This window comes from Mauremys mutica, chromosome 6 (assembly GCF_020497125.1).
Source record: "Mauremys mutica isolate MM-2020 ecotype Southern chromosome 6, ASM2049712v1, whole genome shotgun sequence".
Lineage (NCBI taxonomy): Eukaryota > Metazoa > Chordata > Testudines > Geoemydidae > Mauremys > Mauremys mutica.
Window position 1 is genome coordinate 100,030,579 of NC_059077.1, and position 21,409 is coordinate 100,051,987.

A 21,409-nucleotide genomic window follows, 5' to 3' on the forward strand; every position below is an offset into this window, starting at 1 on the left:
CTCTTACCACCAATCTTCTGCTTCCTTTCCCTCGATGTCTATAACAGGCTGCAGGATCAAGTACTCTATATGAATTTAGAAGCACTTTCCAACCATTCCTTTGCCTCCAGCACGTTGAACAAGATGTTCTGGAGAGCTGCTCAGGACACCTGGGGAACTGTGACATTACATTTTGCCATCAACTTTGTCTACACTGGGAAAATTAATTGGGTTATAATACTTTTCTAACCAACACAATGTCACACATGATTTTCTTCTTAGACTGGACAAGGGCAGTTGTGTTAAACCACAATCAGATAACATAATCCTTGGCTACAGTAAAGGCAAAATTGTATTTCATGTCATGCCAGTTTGCTGACATGTTTTCTAAGGTGGTGCCTTTTCCCACTATAGACAAGGCAGCAGACAGAAATCACTTTTTGTTTCTATGGCCATGTCTACACTACAAAGTTAAATCAATTTTATGTCAGTTGACATTGAGCCCCCAATTTAAGCAAGTCTATCTCGTGTGTCTCCACTGTGCTCATTGAGTTGGTGGAGTGCATCCTCACTAGCAGGGCTTGCATTGACGCATGGAGCACTGAACTGTGGGTATATATCCCACAGTGCATGTAGCTGAGTGGAATTGTTCAAGGTCGCCTGGGGTTCCTGGGAGGTATCCACAGAGTGTTTTGGGGTAGTGGTGGGGTCGTCGCCGAGAATCACATGCAGCTTCTCATAAAAACGGCATATCTGTGGGGCAGAACCAGAATGACTGTTTGCCTCCCTTGTCTTCTGGTACGCTTCCCGAAGCTCCTTTATTTTCACATGGCACTGCTGTGTGTCCTTGTTGTAGCCCTCCTCCCCTATGCCCCGCATGATATGATTTGATATGATATGATATGATTTCTTCTGCTGGATCGGAGCTCTGCCTAACAGACTCTTCTCCCCACACAACAATAAGATCCATTATCTCCTGGGTATTCCATGCTGAAGAGCGTTTGTGGCCTTGAGTCTCCATGATCAGCTGTGCTGGAAAGTTCCCAACAGTGATCAAACAGGAAATGTGTCCTCAGAAGTAAAAGATACTGTGGCAACTTTGCACTGCCACATCCTCCTCCCTGGCAGCATCTCCACCAGGGTAGATTTGTCCTTTGGTTTATGCTGCTGGAATCCAGTGTTAACTAAGGGTGAATTTGGCCACAGTTCTTTAACAGTATTCATCATCTGAATCAACGGCATTTCCCAGGTGCTGCTGCAAACAGACCGGCATCCAAAAAAGGGAAATCTACATGTCCATATTTAATCTGCTCTCTTTTATATTCCATCAATGCTGGTGGCCATGAAGGTGCTTTGGGAAAGTTAACAGAACCTTCCTTAGAAGGCACTCGGGATCAGTCTGATTGCAAGGGACTTTGGCATGAGAATGCTGCAGAATTACTGAGTTTAATCCTCCTTGAGCTGCCAGGAAGAGTAATACTGTAATTTTCTTTCATTAATCCCAGAGACAGTAATTAATTATCAGGGATCCCATCCGAGTGTTGTACTCCACATGCCATTTGGTCTGTCTTTGTCCCCGCTGACCAGTACCACATGTACCTTGTTAATTTAAAGAGAGACTACGCAATGTAAAGATGCGTCATGCACTCGTCACAGTCAGGAATTTTGGGGAGGGGACTGGAAGGTGGGGTGGAAGAAGGAAAATTCATACAGACTGTCTTGTGGAGAGACATGCTGTTTCTCCATAGCTAAGGTTGAAACAAATCTCCTGTTAAAGAAGGCAGATTTCCCTCCTCCTCCAATTTAGTCAAAAAGGAAGAAAACAATCAAACTTGGTACTTATCTTTCATGGCCACAACATAAACATTTCCTACCAACTTTGGTGTAGGTTGGAAAACTGGATTTTGTGTTAGTGGATCAGATCCTCCACCCCCATTCCAGCTGCTCTGCATTGTGAATAATTTTCAGGCATCCCTTACACAAAGAAGTCCCAGCATGGTTATACCACCTCTGTGCCACCCACTTCTGATCTCCCTGGTCTAGGGAGCATATTGCAGACTGGAGGTGGTACGGCCAAAGCACTCTGTGCTCCAGTGATGCCTGGATGACAGACTATTTCTTAGGGGGCTGTTACTGTCAGCATCATTTAGTGATCGCTCTATATCTGACCAATCTGTCCTCTCCTCAAAGGAAACCTGCACAATGCTTTAAAAAGATGAGCCTGAGAGCTTAAATTCATAACTTTGCTAGACACAAAAATCATGGTCTTAATAAAGATACTGGGTTTATGGCTTATTACAACAAGCTAACCCACTAAATCACCATTTTTGTCTTCTTGATTACAAGGGTGTTAACAGGCCACTTCACCATGAATGGTCCCTTATAATATATGCTAACTACTTATGTTAAACTATCTGTTTGTATTTATCTGTGACACCCTGGGTGTGTCTACACTGCAATTAAAAACCTGTGGCTGGCCCATGCCAGTTGACTCGGTTTGCAGAGCTCGGGCTAAGGGCTGTTTAATTGCGGTGTAGATGTTTGGGCTCGGACTAGAGCCTGGGCTCTAGAACCACGTGATGCCCAGGGTCCCAGAGCCTGGGCTACAGCCTGAGCCCAAAAGTCTATGTCACAATTCAACAGCCCCTTAGCCTGAGCCCCGCAACCCCAAGTCAGCTGGCACAGGCCAGCCACAGGTGTCTAATTGCAGTGTAGACATACCCTCTGAGTACCGTTCCCAGACCTGAGAAAGAGCAATTTGTATCTCAAAAGCTTGTCTCTCTCACCAACAAAAGTTGATTCAATAAAATATATTACCTCACCTACCTTGCCAGCATAATTTAGAGTAGTTTTGAGCAGCTCAGTGTGTCCAAAGAATCTGGCCTATTGTATCTGATATCGTAAAGTCCCCTCTTTAAACAATTATTCCAGTGTCTTATTGGCTGTTTCTCTTCTACTTATTCCTTCAACAACACATTCCATAATTGTCCTGTTTTCTCTGTTTCCATAAGAAATGGGGCCTTTAACTGTCCTATCTCTCCCCAATTTACTGAATACCCATTGCACTATTCTCATCTATTATGAAGTAGAGACAGCACTCGGCATGCCTTATGAAACATAAAATTATGTGCACATCTGCATACTTTGCTACTCTGGACATGTATTTTTCTATACAAGGATATATACAAGAATAACTGCAGTGTATAATTAAAATCAATGACAAATTCAACAGGGAACCCATGCATTTATATATGTAAATGAAAAAAAAATAGAAGAGGTCACTTATACACAAGGTAGAATTAAAAATGTGTAAGGAATATCAGCTCTCATGCTTCAGGATAGAAGCCAGCCACTACCTGCCTGTCGAGTAAAATTCCCAAATTGGCATAGAATCACAGAAATGCAGGGCTGGAAAAGATCTCAGAAGAACATCTGTTCCAGCCTCCTGCAAATCTAGACCATCCCTGACAGGTGTTTGTCTAAACTGTTCTTAAAAACCTCCAGCGATGGGGATTTCACCTCTCCTTTAGAAGTCTATTCCAGCGATCAGCTATCCTTATCCTTAGATAGTTTTACCTAGTATCTTACCTAAAACATCCCCCAAAGTGCTAGCAACCCTTCTCAGCATGGTGTCATCTGCAAATTTTATAAGCATACTCTTCACTCCATTATCCACGTCATTAATGAAAATATTGAATAGTTCCAGAATGCCCACCAATTCTCCATTACGGGGATTTTACACTTTCATCTGAAGTAGTTGTTATTGACCACTATTGGAGACAGAATATCTGGGTAAATGGACCACTGATCTGACATGGGATGACAACTCCAATGCTCCCATAGTATGAAAGCAAAGAAAATGTTTGCCTGAAACCCAAAAGCCTGAAACAATGGCACCTGTGCACAGACACTGACATGCCAAGGAACTTCAGAGGAAATCTATAGCTAAAAACACACTTGGTACCTGCTAGCTATAAGGACCGAGCTGTCTCTCACCTGCAACTTGGCAGCTAATGGTAACATTTGCACCTTGGATTGTTTTCACTGTGCTTCCAATGTCAACCGTGACAGCAGAGGACTTTGTGTTGATCAGAGTAGCTCTCGATGCCTTGATCAGTGGTTTTCCTGTACATAAGAGACACCATAGTTCATAAAGCAAAGTACACGGTAGTCACAAAGGGAAGACTGTGAACAATATGCTTGGTATAGAAATACAAATGGCTGATGTAGGACAGCTGCCTGCCAGCATGTGATGCTGGAGTATGAGTGATGCAGGCCACCTGCTCTTGGCCTTAACTATATTATGCAGGAGTTGCTCAAATTTCATAGTTGATGTTGCTTTGAAAAAAATCACTTAAAGTAGTGAATGAATAGCATTAAAGTCATGCCAGCACATCTGAGAACCAGCTGAACCAATAAACAACAATGCAACTGGAGCTGCAGCAAGCTGTTCACCTGATATTGCAAGGCAGACAGTACCACTTGCCAAGGACCAAACATAGGACAAAGCCTCCAAAGGGTGGATACGGGCTCTTTAGCAGTGCAGGAGGCTTAGAACAACATGCGATCCATTTCAGTCATATTTTTCATAAACTCCGTTTTAGGTGCACAAAATAATTGATAAGAACAGAAGCGAGACAACATCAGTTCTGCACGGGAGCGAGGTAAATGTGCCAAAAACTGACCGTCACAAGTTCTAGCCCTTGACTGTTGCTCTTCTGTTTAACGATGGGGTTGTGCATCGTGTTGCTCTGGGACAGTCTCGTAATGTATGGCATGGTGGCACCCTAAATGTAAACAGAGGGCAGCTGGCAGAAGAGAGAGAAGGGCAGCCTGTGCAGCAAGCCCAGCACGCAGAAAGCTGGGCCCAGCAAGGACTAAGATGCAATGGCAGCTTGCAGTGTGACTGTAAGAGCGGCATGGGAGCAGCCGGCGGTGGAGGTGAGTGTGATGGCATGAGGGTTGGTACAACAGCACGACCGTGAGGGTTGGGGCAGCAGGGGAAGTGTGTGTATTGAGGTGTGCATGGGTGTGTTTGAGAGGAGTGGCGTGAGAGCTGTATGACAGTGACGTGAGTGCAGGGAAGCAGCAGCATGTGTCTCTGCATTAAATGGGACTTTGGGTTGGTGTGGTGTATGGGTCAGTGCCAGGTTTAGGCAATCTGGGGCTCTAGACACAGCAGCACGTGGAGCCTTGGCCCTGTATTTTGGCCCACTCCTCTTGGGGATTGCAGTGGCCACCCATACAACGGCTGTCTGATGGGGGCCCACTACTGCTACATGTTACACAGGCTGGGCCTCCTCTCTCTGTTTTCAGGAGGCCTGGGTCCCTCTTAGTGGAGGGAGAACTCCCCCAGCCAAACAGATGAGGGGAGGGGGTGTCTGTGTGGTCCCTGATGACACTTCTGTAGATCGACGACAGGATGGTAACAGCAAAATCCATCCTTCTTGGGCAATGGTAGTAAGGGACTGAGCTGTGGGGTTCAAAGTTAACGACCCATTAAAATGGAAATTTCAAACCTCTCAGAGCTATGTTTTTAGGTTGTCTGCATGCTCAGGCAGACGACATTGCCTCAGTTACACCTGACTTACATTTTCCAACTCATCTTCACCACCATAAGGGTTGGAAATGTTTTTATAAATGAAAGCTTAGATTGTGACAACATCATGCAACTTCAGGGGCCAGGGCCCTAGGCCTGTGCCTATATTTCTAATGACTTAATCTGGCTATAAATCTGAAATGGCAGCAGAGGAGGAAACTGGCCTAAAAAGCCTGAGTGGAGGTAAGAAAGAGAGAGAGGAAAAAAAAGAAGAGTTCAGTTTGTTTTGGTTGGATGGATGATTTTGCTCGAACTGTTTCAATTGCCCCTAATTAAAATCCATAAACTGCCATGTGGATTTAGAGTATTTCCAGGACTGTTAAAAGCACTTTTTATATGGAGTTGCTAGTGTATCAATCCCTCTATCCATCAACCTACCGTGTCTATCATGTGAATGGAATATCCAGCAACAAATGTTTCGCTTCACTGATGAAATGCTCACAAAGTTCTGATGTTTTAATGTAACTACTAAATCATAAAAGAAGTAAAGAGACCTCAAATAGCAACTCAGCTTTTATTTTCCCAGTGGGGGTTTCATGATCTCTTCATTAGATTAAAAATCTGTCAACTGTTCAACCAATAAAAAGTAGCAAACCACTCCAAAAATGGAAGCACATTTTCTCTTTGTCTCTGCATATGCTAAATTCATCAGAGAGGCCAAGTCGTTCATTTTTAATGAGATAAGCTTTCCCCACATTTCCCAGTTCCTCCGAAGAAGCTCTCTGGCCTCCAATGCATTTGGGAAAATACCTCTTTTGTGCCAAAAAGTTTTGTTGCGTTGTTTCAAAAACTGCCCATTATCTCATCCGTACAACTGGGGATCATCTTGCAAGGTGCTGGCGGAAGATGAAGATGCACAGCACCTTACAGGAGGAGCTCCGGGGCCACCAAGATCACATCTAGGAAGTCTGCAGTTAATAATTCACCTCAGAAAGTCAACCGAAGTCTTGGATAATTCATCACCTCAAAAGGAACTGCTGGGTCTGTAAAATCCCCCATGCATGTCAGAGTCTGTGTGGACACTACTATAGCTTGAGCTCCATTTGTCTCCATAAATTGCCTGGGATGAAAACTGATTTGACCGTAGTGGCTTCCAAATCCACATACAGTAATTATCCCACAAGGAATTCACCCATCAGGACTATAAGGATTGTAAAGCCTCTTTACCACTATGCAACTCCCTAAAGATGCCATTTTAAAATTGCATGTTAAATTCATCTCTGATGTAATTCCAGAATTACACTATGCATGAACTTTGTCTAATATTTTATAATATAGTATCAATACAAAATTTAGGGCCTTGCACCAGTTTTACAGTGGCATAACTCCACTGAATTCACCAGAGATACTCCAGATTTACACAGGCGTAGGTAAGAGTAAAATCAGGCCCCTTTGTTTTTACTAACTTTAAATGTTAAATTAAAATATTATTTTAGGTCTGATTTAGCTCTTCTCTTGTCCCCCCAAGGGCTCCAGCTGCTTCTGCTCCATGGGGTAGGTAAGGTGTCTTTCCAACCAACCTTATTAATTAAGTGAAAGAGCTGCTTTCAGCCCAGGCCATGTCTCTCCTAGCGCTCCCTTGCTCTAGAGTCAGCCTGTGTTCTGCGTTGAAACGCTCACTCACAAGTCCAATGATGCACCTCTGCCTCTCTAAGTCAGCACACCCACCGTTGAATATTACTACTTACATAGACACATACTGGGGAGCTGCAGCAGTGAAAAATGAGTGAGCTATACTGTCAGATATGGAATTTCAAACTACTTATTGGTAGTTTTACTAATATGTTTTCTTCGGCCCCCCTCTCTCCCCTTAATAAACACATTCCACTTCCCCTTGACCTCTTTGTCTTGTTATTACCCCTGAGCTTTGACTGTCCCTCCTTCCTACTCCCCACTCCCCACCCTTTGCATCCATTCCCCATTCACCCTCTCGCTGCTTTGGCTTTCTCCTAAATGAACAAAGAATATTTACTCTGGTGTGGAACTGAACCATTACTGGATACATATGAAGCAGCAAGTTAATCCTTTATGAATCTTTATTTCTCAGTGGGTGGAAGAATGTCAGTCATGCTTTGGTGAGAACAGGTTAGAAAGGACATAGGGCTTGATTCTGAAAAGTGCCGAGTGCTCTGGTCCCAACCCAGCGAAGCACTTAAGCACTTCCTTAACTTTATCTACTTGAACACTCCCCTTGACTTCAACAAGACCATTCCCAGGTTTCAAGTCATGGTTTATGTGCTTAGCTGGATTGGGACTAGAATGCTCAGCGACTACAGGATAGAGCAACAGTAACTAGAGCCCCACAGGATGCATGCTGTTCAAGGGTGGTGAGACAACCACTGACGATTTGAAATAGCCACTGAAAATGCACATATTTTATAAATGAAAGCTCTCTACATAATTTGAAGCTTGAGCCTGGGACATGGCCTGTGGCTGTCCAAAATCCTGGATATTATCTGTCCAGCCTCGACATACATCTTCCCTCAAATATAGCTCATTCACTGAGGCACCCCAGCTAATAGAGCAATTTCCAGCGGAACAAAGTGAATTGACATAAGAGGGAATAACTTATGTTGTCCATTTTGACATTTGGCTTAAGAGATTCCATGTTTTTAGTCACACAAGATTTGGGAGGAGGAAATGTTTTGGGGCCCAAGCACCAGAGAGACTGCCTGTCTCCACTGGTGTTCCCAGGGTAGTTGAGATTGTCCAAGCTGCTCAGGCTGCCACCCCCAAGTTTAATTATGCACATGGGGAAGAGGGGCTAGCGGCAGGGTGCTCTGGGTGTGGGAACTTGTAGAACTGTGGAATGCATTTCCAGTCTCAGTTTGCTATAGCTGGAACCTGCTGATCTTCAGACCACGCTGCAAAGCCTATTTGTCTTTCCAGGGTTTTTCTGGAAGGGAGGGATACATTGTTAGTTGGGGGTTGAGAGAGTTTGGGGATTATTTTGGTGAGCTTTGGAGAGTTTTATTATTGTTTTTAGGATTTTGCAATTTCTGTTTTAGTTACATAATATCTGAATGCGCGTACCCATCTGTACTTGATAATAACGTACCAGTAGCAGAAAGAGTTCTGTGTAATTGATATAACTTTTCCGTTACCTGCTAAAGTGACTGCAATGGAGACAGAGTCAGATCCCAAAGCATTAGTTGCATTGCAGGTGTAGAAACCCACATCAGCTTCCACTGGTGCTAGAATCTGCAAAGAGTCATCTGGCTGAAGGAGCATCCTGGAGCAACAGAGAAATACAGAGGTGAAGGTCTCAGCAAGTCTGTGTGAAAACACTTTCGCAAGGATTTAAGATTTATGTTTAAAGAGACATAGAATGACAAGTAAATTACACAGTTTCTCACATTTTGGGCCTGCAGATTTTGTTTAAATAAAGAAATAAAGTTATGAAAATCAGGGGTTAAACATCTTATGTGGCGATTGTGATTAGATGCAGGTTCATTTCATTCTCAACCCTGCTGCAACAGGTTGCTGATGGAAGAGGCAGAATGGTCCAAAGACTAGGGCACAAGTCTAGGACTTGGAAAAATGGGGTCTCCACTCTGTCACAGACTTCCTGTGTGATCTTGGGCAAGCCACTTAGCTTCTCTGTGCCTCATTGTACAAAGGGGAGAATAGCACTGCCTTATGTCCTGGGGAATAGTGAGGATAAATACATTGAAGGTTGTTTGGTATTCAGATACTATGGTACTGTTGGCCAGGTAAGTACCTTAGCTAAACAGCGGCTAGCTAGCTGGTTTAGCTAGACATCCCTTGGAGCGTGGGGCAGGTGTAGCATGTAAGAGCAGCTAACTGCACATTTTGGACTGTAAAAGCAGCAAAGAATCCTGTGGCACCTTATAGACTAACAGACGTTTTGCAGCATGAGCTTTCGTGGGTGAATACCCACTTCTTCGGATGCAAGTGGACTTGGAATCCGGCTTGCATCCGAAGAAGTGGGTATTCACCCACGAAAGCTCATGCTGCAAAACGTCTGTTAGTCTATAAGGTGCCACAGGATTCTTTGCTGCTTTTACAGAACCAGACTAACACGGCTACCCCTCTGATTTTGGACTGGTTTCAGTATGAAAGCCCTCTTTCATTTTTCTGTATTGGACAATGAATCTGGTGAATCCTGAAGACCAATCAACAGCAAATGATGGGTCTGATTCTGCTCCACTGATTTAAGCGGTATCAGGATCACGCCTTATACCATAAATAACTGAAACCCTGAGAATGATTCAATTGATTTTAAAGAAAAAGGTACCTTCACAACTGGATTGTAAGATACAATTTGTTTAAACTCTCTCGCATGGAAATCTTCAATGCTACCATTACTTAAGTAAATCAATTCACACAAAGAGCAGGACTCCAGTTCATGGCCTATACTGGTAATAACTACGAAGGCTTTCTAAACCTTTTATATTTTCCATTCTTTTTTACAGGTCACATTTTAAAATAATTGCCAGATTTTCTACAAATGATTTACCCTACCTTTTAACAACACTGCACAATAAGGTGGTACATATTTTTATTCATTCAAATTTTAACATAACATTTTGCTTCTTACAAACTATCTCACAAAAATGATATAAATTGGAGACAACTGTGAGGCTTGAGGCACTGCTAAACTGCTACAGTAATCGCACTTTAAAATATTAATTTAGTTTTTAGAGCACTTACAGATTCCAGCAATACTCACCATTTTAAGTTTAGGGACTCTCTCTCAAATGGGTAGTATCTTTTAAAATGGAATGAACCTCTATAATTAGTTGTTTGTTTGTTTTTTGGTGGCGTCTTGATGCCTCAAGTGAAACTGAAACCCTACTGTGCTAGGCACTGTACAAAATCATAGCCAGAGATAGTCCCTGTCTCAAAGCGCTTACCTTCTAAAGAGACAAGATAAACAGGGGGTGGGAGTGGAAATGGAGGTATCACTATCGCCAATGCCACGTCTTCAAAAGTTATGATTCTGGACGTCCTAACTCATAAGTTTAGCTTGCAAATCAGGAGGTTTTAAAAATAATACATTTGGGGTTCTCCTTATTTTCTTTGTCTTTTTGGAGCTTTTTGAAGTCACATTGTCAAGCTTTTCTCTGAAATAGTGGGGAATAGAACCTACTTTAGAAAAAAGAAAACAAGAAAAGAAAACAGATTCCCTCATAATCAAAGGGCCCTCAACATTGGGTCTTTAAGGAAAACACTGAGAGACCTGTGATTAAAAATTGTGAGAGTTGACAACACTAGGCACAGAGAGGTGAAGTGAGTTGACCCAGGCCACATAACAAAGCAGTGGCAGAGGTGGGAACAGACTCCAGGTCACCCTGCTATACACTGTGGAACTTTGTATGAACTGAGAGCACTAAAGCTTGGTTCTACACCCTCTCAAACTAGTTTTCTGTCAGTGTAACTCCACTGACTCCTGATTTATGCTGTGTAAGTGAGATCAAAATGGGCCCTGAGAGTTCAACCACCGCGTATATCAAATGTCCTCAACTGCAGCACCAGGTATTTCCTGTTAAGGTAGGAATATAGAACCTACTTCCATTCAGTCGTAGATTTAACTAATGACAAAACCTAATGACAAATTTGCTTTATTCACCAGAAACTTTCAGCAGCTGTTCTGCATAAAACCCTTAGCCAAGATGGTGATTAACACAGACAAGGGTGGGAGTGGGAGTGAGAAGAGAGATGGAAGGAAAAAGCCCATCCAAGTCATGCAATCAAAGTCTGATCCACTAACCCTGAGCTGATGAGAGTTTTCTTTCTTGAATGAAAACTGCTGTCTCATGGACCACAAGGCTAGGGATATTTGATCCTGCTCAACACCATGGGTGGTAGCTCTCTAAAACAAACCAGATTCAGGCCACCCATTGAATTCTATTAGGCTCTGAGAGGAGTCTGATTTCCTTTAAAACTCATTTTTTAAATAATAATCACAATAATAAAGATTCAGCTTGTGCCAACCATGTCTTGCAAGTGCTTAGTGAAATGCAGAGTCATTTACAAGCCAAAACGTTATTCATATTTAAATTGCTGACATGCTTGTGTAGCAAAAGAAAACAATAGTTGATAGATGCCCCTCCTCCAGATTTAAGGATTGTTTTATCTCTTAAAAAAGTTGTGAATTTAAGGGGCAAATTTTCAGCGAGCCGGTGAGATCATGCCAGCAATTTTTGCATATGCAAACAGCTGTGCATGCAAAAAATTGGTAGTTAGAGGTCTATTGCTTCAATCTGCACATAAAAATGACTTTAAACCCACAAGATTTTGCAATTTCCCCCCGCAGTAGCATCCTTCCAAATAACAACAAAGAAATGGCTTCACTTTGCTTTCGGGTATATATCAAAGAATCCAGACAACAGCAAAGCAAACACATTAGTGCTAAGCATTGCGTTGACGTCAAAATGAAAAACACTTGATGTTGATGCATAAGAGGTATCCTTGTATCCATCATATTTAATCGTGGCTGATTTAACTGGTTTAAGCATTTCAGCTGACTCTTGATGAGGCTTCATGGGCTAAAAATGAGTATGTTACAAACCCACTAACCTCACAAATATAGACTCAGGGCTTTATATAAACAGACAGACTGATTGATCCCCTTGGTTAAAGTAACACACACACACACACTTAAAAAAACAAAACAGATAGGAATCTTGTCTAAAAAGTCCACATCACCATCAGGGTAGGAATACATTTCTTTAATTTAGCTGGTCCTGGTTTTAATGCTACTATAGTGCTGGTACAACAGTTAATTAACTCTGGGTGTTTCCAATCTGTTTTGGGGTGAAGACAAAAACATAAGGGGCTAGATCCTCAGCTGTTGTAAATTGGCTCCATTGATATCAATGTAGCTGCTGATCCAGCTCAAGTCCTTTTAGGAACAGGAAAAGGCCAAATGAGTTCAACACACTTGCCTTAATAATAATAATAAAAAAAATCTGCTTCATTTGACCTTCTGGCTTTTTCAGCATGTCTCTCAATCCCCTCTTTCTCCAGAAATAAATCTAAGTTTCTCTTGAATTCATTAACACTTTTTGCTTCAATTGCTTTCCTTGGAAACTTCTTCAACATTATTATCCTTTGCATGAAACCATACTGCCCTGAGATTCCTACTTACTCCTAGTCTCCTGTTTTTATTGTTAGGTTTTGAGTGTCTTATCTGTTGTGAAAAAATACCTACCAGATGTAACAATCCTTTTTATAACCTTTGTCATTTCAAAAACTGTTTTCCCCTATGAAAATACTCCAATTCCCTCCACATTTTAATCTGTCTGATCTTGGTTGCCCTACACTGCATCATCTCCAAGAACATATATTTTGAGCCATACTGACTAATTCTGTAGTTCAGATGGCATCTAACAAATGCCTAATATAGAAACTCCTCATTCTCAGGTTCCCGTATTCAAAGGGTTCCTATCATTGGAAATTAGAGAATATTTGGAACACAAGACACTTTTTATAAAGTTACTGAAGCTAGAGCAATTGAGAAAGGGAAAAAAAGCGATCCGAGTAACTATAGGCCTGTTAGTTTGACATCTGTAGTATGTAAGGTCTTGGAAAAAATTTTGAAGGAGAAAGTAGTTAAGGACATTGAGGTCAATGGTAATTGGGACAAATTACAACATGGTTTTACAAAAGGTAGATCATGCCAAACCAACCTGATCTCCTTCTTTGAGAAGGTAACAGATTATTTAGACAAAGGAAATGCAATAGATCTAATTTCAGTAAGGCATTTGACACGGTTCCACATGGGGAATTAGTTAAATTGGAAAAGATGGGGATCAATATGAAAATTGAAAGGTGGATAAGGAACTGGTTAAAGGGGAGACTACAACGGGTCGTACTGAAGGGTGAACTGTCAGGCTGGAAGGAGGTTACTAGTGGAGTTCCTCAGGGATCAGTTTTGGGACCAATCTTATTTAACCTTTTTATTACTGACCTTGGCACAAAAAGCGGAAATGTGCTAATAAAGTTTGCGGATGACACAAAGCTGGGAGGTATTGCTAACACAGAGAAGGACCAGGATATCATACAGGAAGATCTGGATGACCTTGTAAACTGGAGTAATAGTAACAGGATGAAATTCAATAGTGAAAAGTGCAAGGTCATGCATTTAAGGATTAATAATAAGAATTTTAGTTATAAATTGGGGACACATCAGTTGGAAGTAACAGAGGAGGAGAAGGACCTCGGAGTATTGGTTGATCACAGGAAGACTATGAGCCGCCAATGTGATATGGCCGTTAAAAAAGCTAATGCAGTTTTAGGACGCATCAGGCGAGGTATTTCCAGCAAAGATAAGGAGGTGTTAGTACCGTTATATAAAGCACTGGTGAGACCTCATCTGGAATAGTGTGTGCAGTTCTGGTCTCCCATGTTTAAGAAGGATGAATTCAAACTGGAACAGGTTCAGAGACGGGCTACTAGGATGATCCGAGGAATGGAAAACCTGTCTTATGAAAGGAGACTCAAAGAGCTTGGCTTGTTTAGCCTAACCAAAAGAAGGTTGGGGGGGGGGGATATGCTTGCTCTTTATAAATATATCAGAGGGATTAATATTAGGGAGGGAGAGGAATTATTTAAGCTTAGTATCAATGTGGACACAAGAACAAATGGGTATAAACTGGACATTAGGAAGTTTAGACTGGAAATTAGACGAAGGTTTCTAACCATTAGAGGAGTGAAGTTCTGGAACAGCCTTCCAAGGGGAGTAGTGGGGGCAAAAGACATATCTGGCTTTAAGACTAAGCTTGATAATTTTATGGAAGGGATGGTATGATGGGATAGCCTAACTTTGGCAATTAATTTTGGCAACTGATCTTTATCAGCAGGTAAGTATGCCCCGTGGTCTGTGATGGGATGTTAGATGGGATGGGATCTGAGTTACTGCAGAGAATTCTTTCCTGGGTGCTGGCGGGTGAGTCTTGCCCACATGCTCAGGATTTAACTGATTGCCATATTTGGGGTTGGGAAGGAATTTTCCTCTGGGGCAGATTGGCAGAGGCCCTGGAGGTTTTTCGCCTTCCTCTGCAGCATGGGGCACGGGTCACTTGCTGGAGGATTCTCTGCAGCTTGAGGTCTTCAAACCACAATTTGAAGACTTCAGTAACTCAGACATAGGTTAGGGGTTTGTTATAGAAGTGGATGGGTAAGATTCTGTGGCCTGCATTATGCAGGAGGTCAGACTAGATGATCATAATGGTCCCTTCTGACCTTAAAGTCTATGAGTCTGAGCAATTCATAACCTCTTACAAAGATCTGTATTCCTCAGACTTGATTTCTAAGGCCTTGTCTACACTACAAGACTATTTCGAATCAACTTAGTTCGAATTTGTGGATTCGACCTTATGAAGTCGAATTTGTGTATCCATACTAAATACACTAATTCGAATTTCTGAGTCCACATTCACGGGGCCAGCGTCGACTTTGGAAGCGGTGCACTGTGGGAAGCTATCCCACAGTTCCCGCACTCCCCGCTGCCCATTGGAATGCTGGGTAGAGCTCGCAATGCCTGCTGGGGGAAAAATGTGTCGAGGGTGGTTTTGGGTAACTGTCATCATTCAACCGTCACTCACAAACGCCCTCCCTCCCTGAAAGCGCCGGCGGGAAATCTGTTCGCGCACTTTTCTGGTCGGTTACAGCGCGGACGCCACAGCACTGCGAGCATGGAGCCCGCTGCGATCATCGCTGCACTTATGGCCGTTGTCAACTCCTCGCACCTTATCGTCCACCTGTGCAACAGTCAGCTACTGAGAAATCGGGCGAGGAGGCTCCGGCAGCGCGGTGAGGAGAGTGGCGCAGACCTCTCAGAAAGCAGGGTACGCCGGGCAGTGGAGATCATGGTGGCAATGGGTCAAGTTCATGGTGTGGAACGGCGATTCTGGGCCCGGGAAACAAGCACGGACTGGTGGGACCGCATAGTGCTGCAGGTCTGGGATGAATCACAGTGGCTGCGAAACTTCAGGATGCGTAAGGGCACTTTCCTTGAACTCTGTGACTTGCTGGCCCCTGCCCTGAAGCGCCAGGACACCCGGATGCGAGCAGCCCTGAGTGTGCAGAAGCGAGTGGCCATAGCCCTCTGGAAACTTGCCACGCCAGACAGCTACCGGTCAGTAGCGAACCACTTTGGCGTGGGCAAATCTACCGTGGGGGTTGCTGTGATGCAAGTAGCCCACGCAATCGTTGAGCAACTGCTCTCAAAGGTAGTGAACCTGGGAAACGTTCAGGTCATCATAGACGGCTTCGCCGCGATGGGATTCCCAAACTGCGGTGGGGCTATAGATGGGACTCACATCCCTATCCTGGCACCGGCCCACCAGGCCAGCGAGTACATTAACCGAAAGGGCTACTTTTCCATGGTGCTGCAAGGACTAGTGGACCATAGGGGACGTTTTACCAACATCAACGTCGGGTGGGCGGGCAAGGTTCATGACGCGCGTGTGTTCAGGAGCTCTGGTCTCTTTAGACTCCTCCAGGCAGGTACTTTCTTCCCGGACCACAAAATAACGGTTGGGGATGTGCAGATGCCTACAGTGATCCTCGGGGACCCAGCCTACCCGCTAATGCCCTGGCTCATGAAGCCCTATACAGGCGCCCTGGACAGTGAGAAGGAACTCTTCAACTACCGGCTAAGCAAGTGCAGAATGGTGGTGGAGTGTGCTTTCGGACGTCTCAAGGGGAGATGGCGGAGCTTACTCACTCGCTCGGACATCAGCGAAAAGAATATCCCGTAGTTATTGCTGCTTGCTGTGTGCTGCACAATCTGTGTGAGAGCAAGGGCGAGGCCTTTTTGTCCGGATGGGAGGTTGAGGCAAATCGCCTGGCTGCAGTTTACGCTCAGCCAGACACCCGTGCTGAGAGAATATCCCAGCGGGAAGCGCTCTGTATCCGGGAGGCTTTGAAAGCAAGTTTCCTCGGAGATCAGGGTAACCTATGACTCTCCACTTGCTTTCAAGAGAAACTGACCCTGGGCCTGTGTCAGTTTGTGTCGATTTGGATCTGCGGCTACATGCCTTGTTCTCCAAGTTTCCCCCACTTCCAAAGCACGTTTTTAAGCAAAGTAATTGTTACACTCATTATTAATAAATCTTTCTTTTACTTTGCATTTCTGTTCTGGTGTTGAGACATGGACGCATACTGTGCTGGGCACGGTGTGCACTGACGTACAGACCGCTTCCTCCATAGAGGACTGACATCCTCCTGCTCCTACATAGGTCTCTGGGGTGGGGGACGGATGACAGTGGTTCTGCATGAAGGGGAGGGTTTGCAGGAAGGGGCGAGTGGTGCCTTCTTTGCATAGGGGTTTGGATGACGGCAGTGGGCTGCGGGTTTCTGCGTGGGAAGGGGTGATGGGTGTGGGAGAAGGGTGACTATCTGTCCGTGGATGAGGGCTCTGGTTGGGGCTCAGGGCAGCGGATAGGCTCGTGGATCCGTTGCAAGTGCATCGTAAGGGCAGCCTGCCTTCACAGTAATGGCGTGACAGGCGCTAGGACCCTGGACAATTATACACATTACGAAATGAACAGGGGCAGCATACACAACACAGAATGACCCTGGTGCCTACTGACTGCAGTGTGTGTGTGCCCCGCAGTTGATCCTTTCCCCAAGTCTGTACCCTGGTACTGTAGGCTATACCGTGCAAGTATGAAACCCCTGTCCACCCCATACACCGAAAAATCCTCTGACAGGAAAGACATGACGGAAACAGTGATTAACAGCAAACAGCTTTTATTAATCTAATAAACAGTGGGGGGATGAACCTTGGATTTGGGACTGGCTGAGCCTATAAGGGAAGCACTTCTACAAATTTCTAACGTGAGAAGTGCGGGGTACACGGCCGCTCTGCTCTGGTTCAGTGACAGTTCTCACGTCCTCTACCACCCCTCCGTCTTGTACTTTTGGGTGAGGGGGGGCCAGGACTTCTTGGCTGGTGAGGGCGATTGCAGAGACACTGCAGGGGGGCCCTGTCCTCCAGCCTGTGGTCCTGCAGGACATCAACAAGGCGACGAAGCGTGTCCGTTTGTTCCTTCATGAGACCAAGTAGCGTTTGGGTGGTCTGCTGGTCTTCCTGCCGCCACCTATCCTCACGTTCCATGAGTGTGCGATGCTGCTCACATAGGGTCTCCCTCCAGTGTTTCTGCTCTGCAGCCTCTGCTCGGGAGCAGACCATCAGTTCAGCGAACATGTCGTCCCTAGTCTTCTTCTTTCGCCGTCTAATCATTGCCAGTCTCTGCGAGGGGGATGCCTGGGCAGTCCGGGAAGGACCCGAAGCTGTGTGATGGGGAAAGTTAGTGATTTCCTTGTACAGATACATTTTCGCGAACAGTGAACACCGTCTAGTCAATTTCCATGAAGAAGACCGTACCGGACAACAAGTGTCACGTGGTCTCCAGAGAAGCACAACATTTTGGCCTACGCTCTGATTGGCTGCGCCATTGCACAGGAGAGCGGAGAAGTCGGGAGAGAGAGCAGAATCCCTCTAGCAGAGAGTCCTGGTAAGCCTTACAGTACATTATGCTTATCAGTTAACGGATAGCTGTGCCGTCGTGCTAACGGCAATCTGGAAATCAGATACTATGACCCTTTTGCAGCCACTCCCGACACTGCAGGGGAAAGATCAATCTATGCTTTTCCTGTGTGGCCTACAGCACGTGGCTGCTAAGCGCGGGGCTTTGTTATGCAAAGTATAAGTAAACCATTAAGAACAGTAACTATTCGCTAATTGCCCTAATTAGATGCAGCACTTCAGTAACGAGATTACCCTGAGGCGTGTCTCTCGAGTGCAGAAAGAAAGGATGTTAAGGGAAGCACTTCACCGACCGGGACCCTACGCGGCCATGCTGGTAGAGGCGATGGTTCCCCTGTATCTGAGGATGTCGTGGCGTGGAAGAGTGAGCTTCACCGGAGGACCAAATAGGGCACCTCTTCCTCGAAACCTCCTGCGGAGGGTATTTGAGGAACTGTTTGAAGCATTTGTGGAATTGTCCATGGAGGACTATTGTTCCATCCCAATCTGTGTAGACCTACTGTTCGTTTAGTTTCCCTTTAAAAAGTTTTAGATATAGTATTTATAGATAGAATTTATATTTTTGGTATACATGTTTTCGAGCAAATAAATATTTTCTTGTTTATACGACTTACCGCCTGATCCTTCCCCTGACTCTGAGTCCGGGTTCACGGCCGGTGAGGGTTGGTAGGGGATCTCTGTGAGGGTGAGGAACAGATCCTGGCTGTCAGGGAAAGCGGCATTGTGTTCGCTGTCGCCTGCGCCTTCCTCCACGGACCCTTCGTCGTCTTGCCCATCGGCGAACATCGAGTAGGAACTGTCCTGGCTCACTATGCCATCCACTGAGTCCACGGTCAGTGGTGGGACAGTGGTGGCAGACCCACCGAGAATGGCATGCAGTGCCTCGTAGAAGCGGCATGTCTGGGGCTGTGCTCCGGAGCGTCCGTTTGCCGCTCTGACTTTTTGATAGCCTTGCCTCAGGTCCTTGACTTTCACGCGGCACTGCATCGCATCCCGGCTGTATCCTTTCTGTGTCATGGCTTGGGAGACCTTCTCGAAGGTCTTTGCATTACGCTTGTTGGAGCGCAGCTCCGACAGCACAGACTCCTCGCCCCACACAGCGATCAGATCCTGGACTTCCCGGTCTGTCCATGCTGGGGATCTCTTTCTATTCTTGCATTGGGCTGACTCCTCTGCTGGAGAGCTCTGCATCGTTGCAGGTGCTGCGGAGCTCGCCCCGATGTCCAGCCAGGACGTCAGATTCAAAGTGCCCAGACAGGAAAATGAATTCAAATTTTCCCGGGTCATTTCCTGTGTGGCTGGTCAGAGAATCCAAGCTCCGACTGCTGTCCAGAGCGTCAACAGAGTGGTGCACTGTGGGATAGCTCCCGGAGCTACTAAGTTCGATTTGCATCCACACCTAGCCTAATTCGAGCTAGCAAGTGCGAATTTAGCGTTACTCCACCTGTCGGGGTGGAGTACCAAATTCGAACTAAGGAGCCCCCTAGTTCGAATTAAATGGCTTCCTGGTGTGGACGGTTGAGCGATTAGTTCGAATTAACGCTGCTAAATTCGATTTAAGATCCTAGTGTAGACCAGGCCTAAGACAGCTAATCTGAATACCTTCTTTGCCTATATTAACTTTTCATCATTTATAGAAGGCCCAGGTGCCAGAATTTGCACTTTCCTCCTCTGAAACTGAGTTGTCCCTGAATAGTGGATGAAGCTAGACAGAACACATGATGGTGTCAGCCTGGGTAACACTTCTTTTAATACTATAGTGTAAAAAGTGACAATGTAAAGTCAAGGATCAGAATTCCTGCAAGTACCATCAAACATATTTGTCCAGCCACTGAAACTTTTTACGATGTATGTTTAGTTTGCATGAGCAAATACAAAAAACAACCACTGCTCTTATTTTTTTGGCCTGTCCAGTATACAGATAGAAGTAGAACTATATATTAGTAATCATGTAATGCTTTTGGGTTGACTAGGTGGCTTGTTGGGCTAGATAATGGGTTATAAAGTCTTCCATTGGAAGGTCAAATTGGTTCAAATTGAGCCCATATCAGACAGGCCATTACCCTCTGACCCCACTGAGGATTACCAAAAGAAACTACATCATCTGCTCAAGAAACTCCCTAAAGAAGCACAGGAACTAATCCTATCCAAATCACCACGATCAAGAGCCTCTCTCTTCAATGCTGATGCAGGAAGCAGTATCCACATTTTTTTTCTCCTTCCCTTCTGCCTGGGAGGTGGGCTGGCAAATTAACATCCTCTCCCTTGTGTGGTCAGCAGAGCATGAGGAGGACAGACTGCAGAAACACAGGCATACCTACTGGCTACATGCAGGCTGCCTTGTCACTCCTAATGGAAAACATCACTTTTGTTCGCATTTACACAGGTGATTGGCAGCTAGCAAGTGACTATTTAGCCAAGAAAGGAATGCTGCTTTGAAGCACCTTGCAACTCATCTGTGGCCTGATTTTCAAATGTTCTGTGGTCGCTTAGCTACCACTAACTTCAAAGTTATTGGTCCTCGGCATACCGGAAAATCAGGGCACTGGCATTTAGAACTTCTCCCATCCCAGTCTGGAGGGAAGATCAAGTGTGGGCAGGATGACAAAATGAGCACTGCCTGCCTGGCTGTCTGAAGTACAGCTGCCAAATGGTACTATGGGCCACCAAATAACTGCACGCCCCGATAATATGTTTGAGCATGTGTAGTAAGAAGTCTGTTGCCAGCCTACCCAGAATGATAGCATATCATTTGATGGTATTTCAGCCAAGTAGAATGGAAAAAAATTGAAAAGCATAATACAGACTATTGCCAGGTGTCCAGTTTTTTACTGGAAAGTCCGGTTTTCAGAGGACCTATACAGTCTCCGGTCAGAAGTATTGACTGGATACCAAAAGTGCAGTTGCCACAATTTTATGGTCAATCCAGCCCATGGTTCCCCTTTAACCCAAGAGTGCAGGGCCCAGAGCCAGGGAGGGGCAGAGCTGGAAGCATTCCAGGTGCTAGTCCTGGCCAGGCTGGGGAGGGACACTTTGTCTTCCCCTGCAAGGGCTACTCCCCATCTCCGGGAACCTCTTCCAGCTGCAGGAAGCTCCCCCCTCCGCCCCCACTCCCATCACTCCCTGCAAACTCTTTGCCTCGGAGCTGCTGCTGGATGGAGAAGGAGACACGCAATCTCCTTCAACCTCCCTCTTCTCTTTATGGTGAGTTCAGCCTTTGGACAGGGAGGCGGGGGGCCTTGGTTTTGTAGTGTCCGGTTTTGAGAAACTAGAAAGTTGGCAACCCTAAATATAGTAAATATATATTA

The 21,409-nt window shown here is 45.0% G+C and overlaps 1 protein-coding gene across 6 annotated transcripts in view; it reads right to left on the minus strand.

The window, feature by feature from the left end:
• Positions 1-21,409, minus strand: part of ADAMTSL1 (ADAMTS like 1) — a 654,406-nt gene that overhangs the window by 45,452 nt on the left and 587,545 nt on the right. For all 6 annotated transcript variants that reach the window (XM_045021716.1, XM_045021715.1, XM_045021714.1 and 3 more), the window contains 2 exons: positions 8,683-8,810; positions 3,976-4,104 (listed from right to left, as the gene is read on the minus strand). In XM_045021716.1, coding sequence (XP_044877651.1) covers positions 3,976-4,104; positions 8,683-8,810 — 257 coding nt within the window. The remainder of the gene's footprint in view (positions 1-3,975; positions 4,105-8,682; positions 8,811-21,409) is intronic.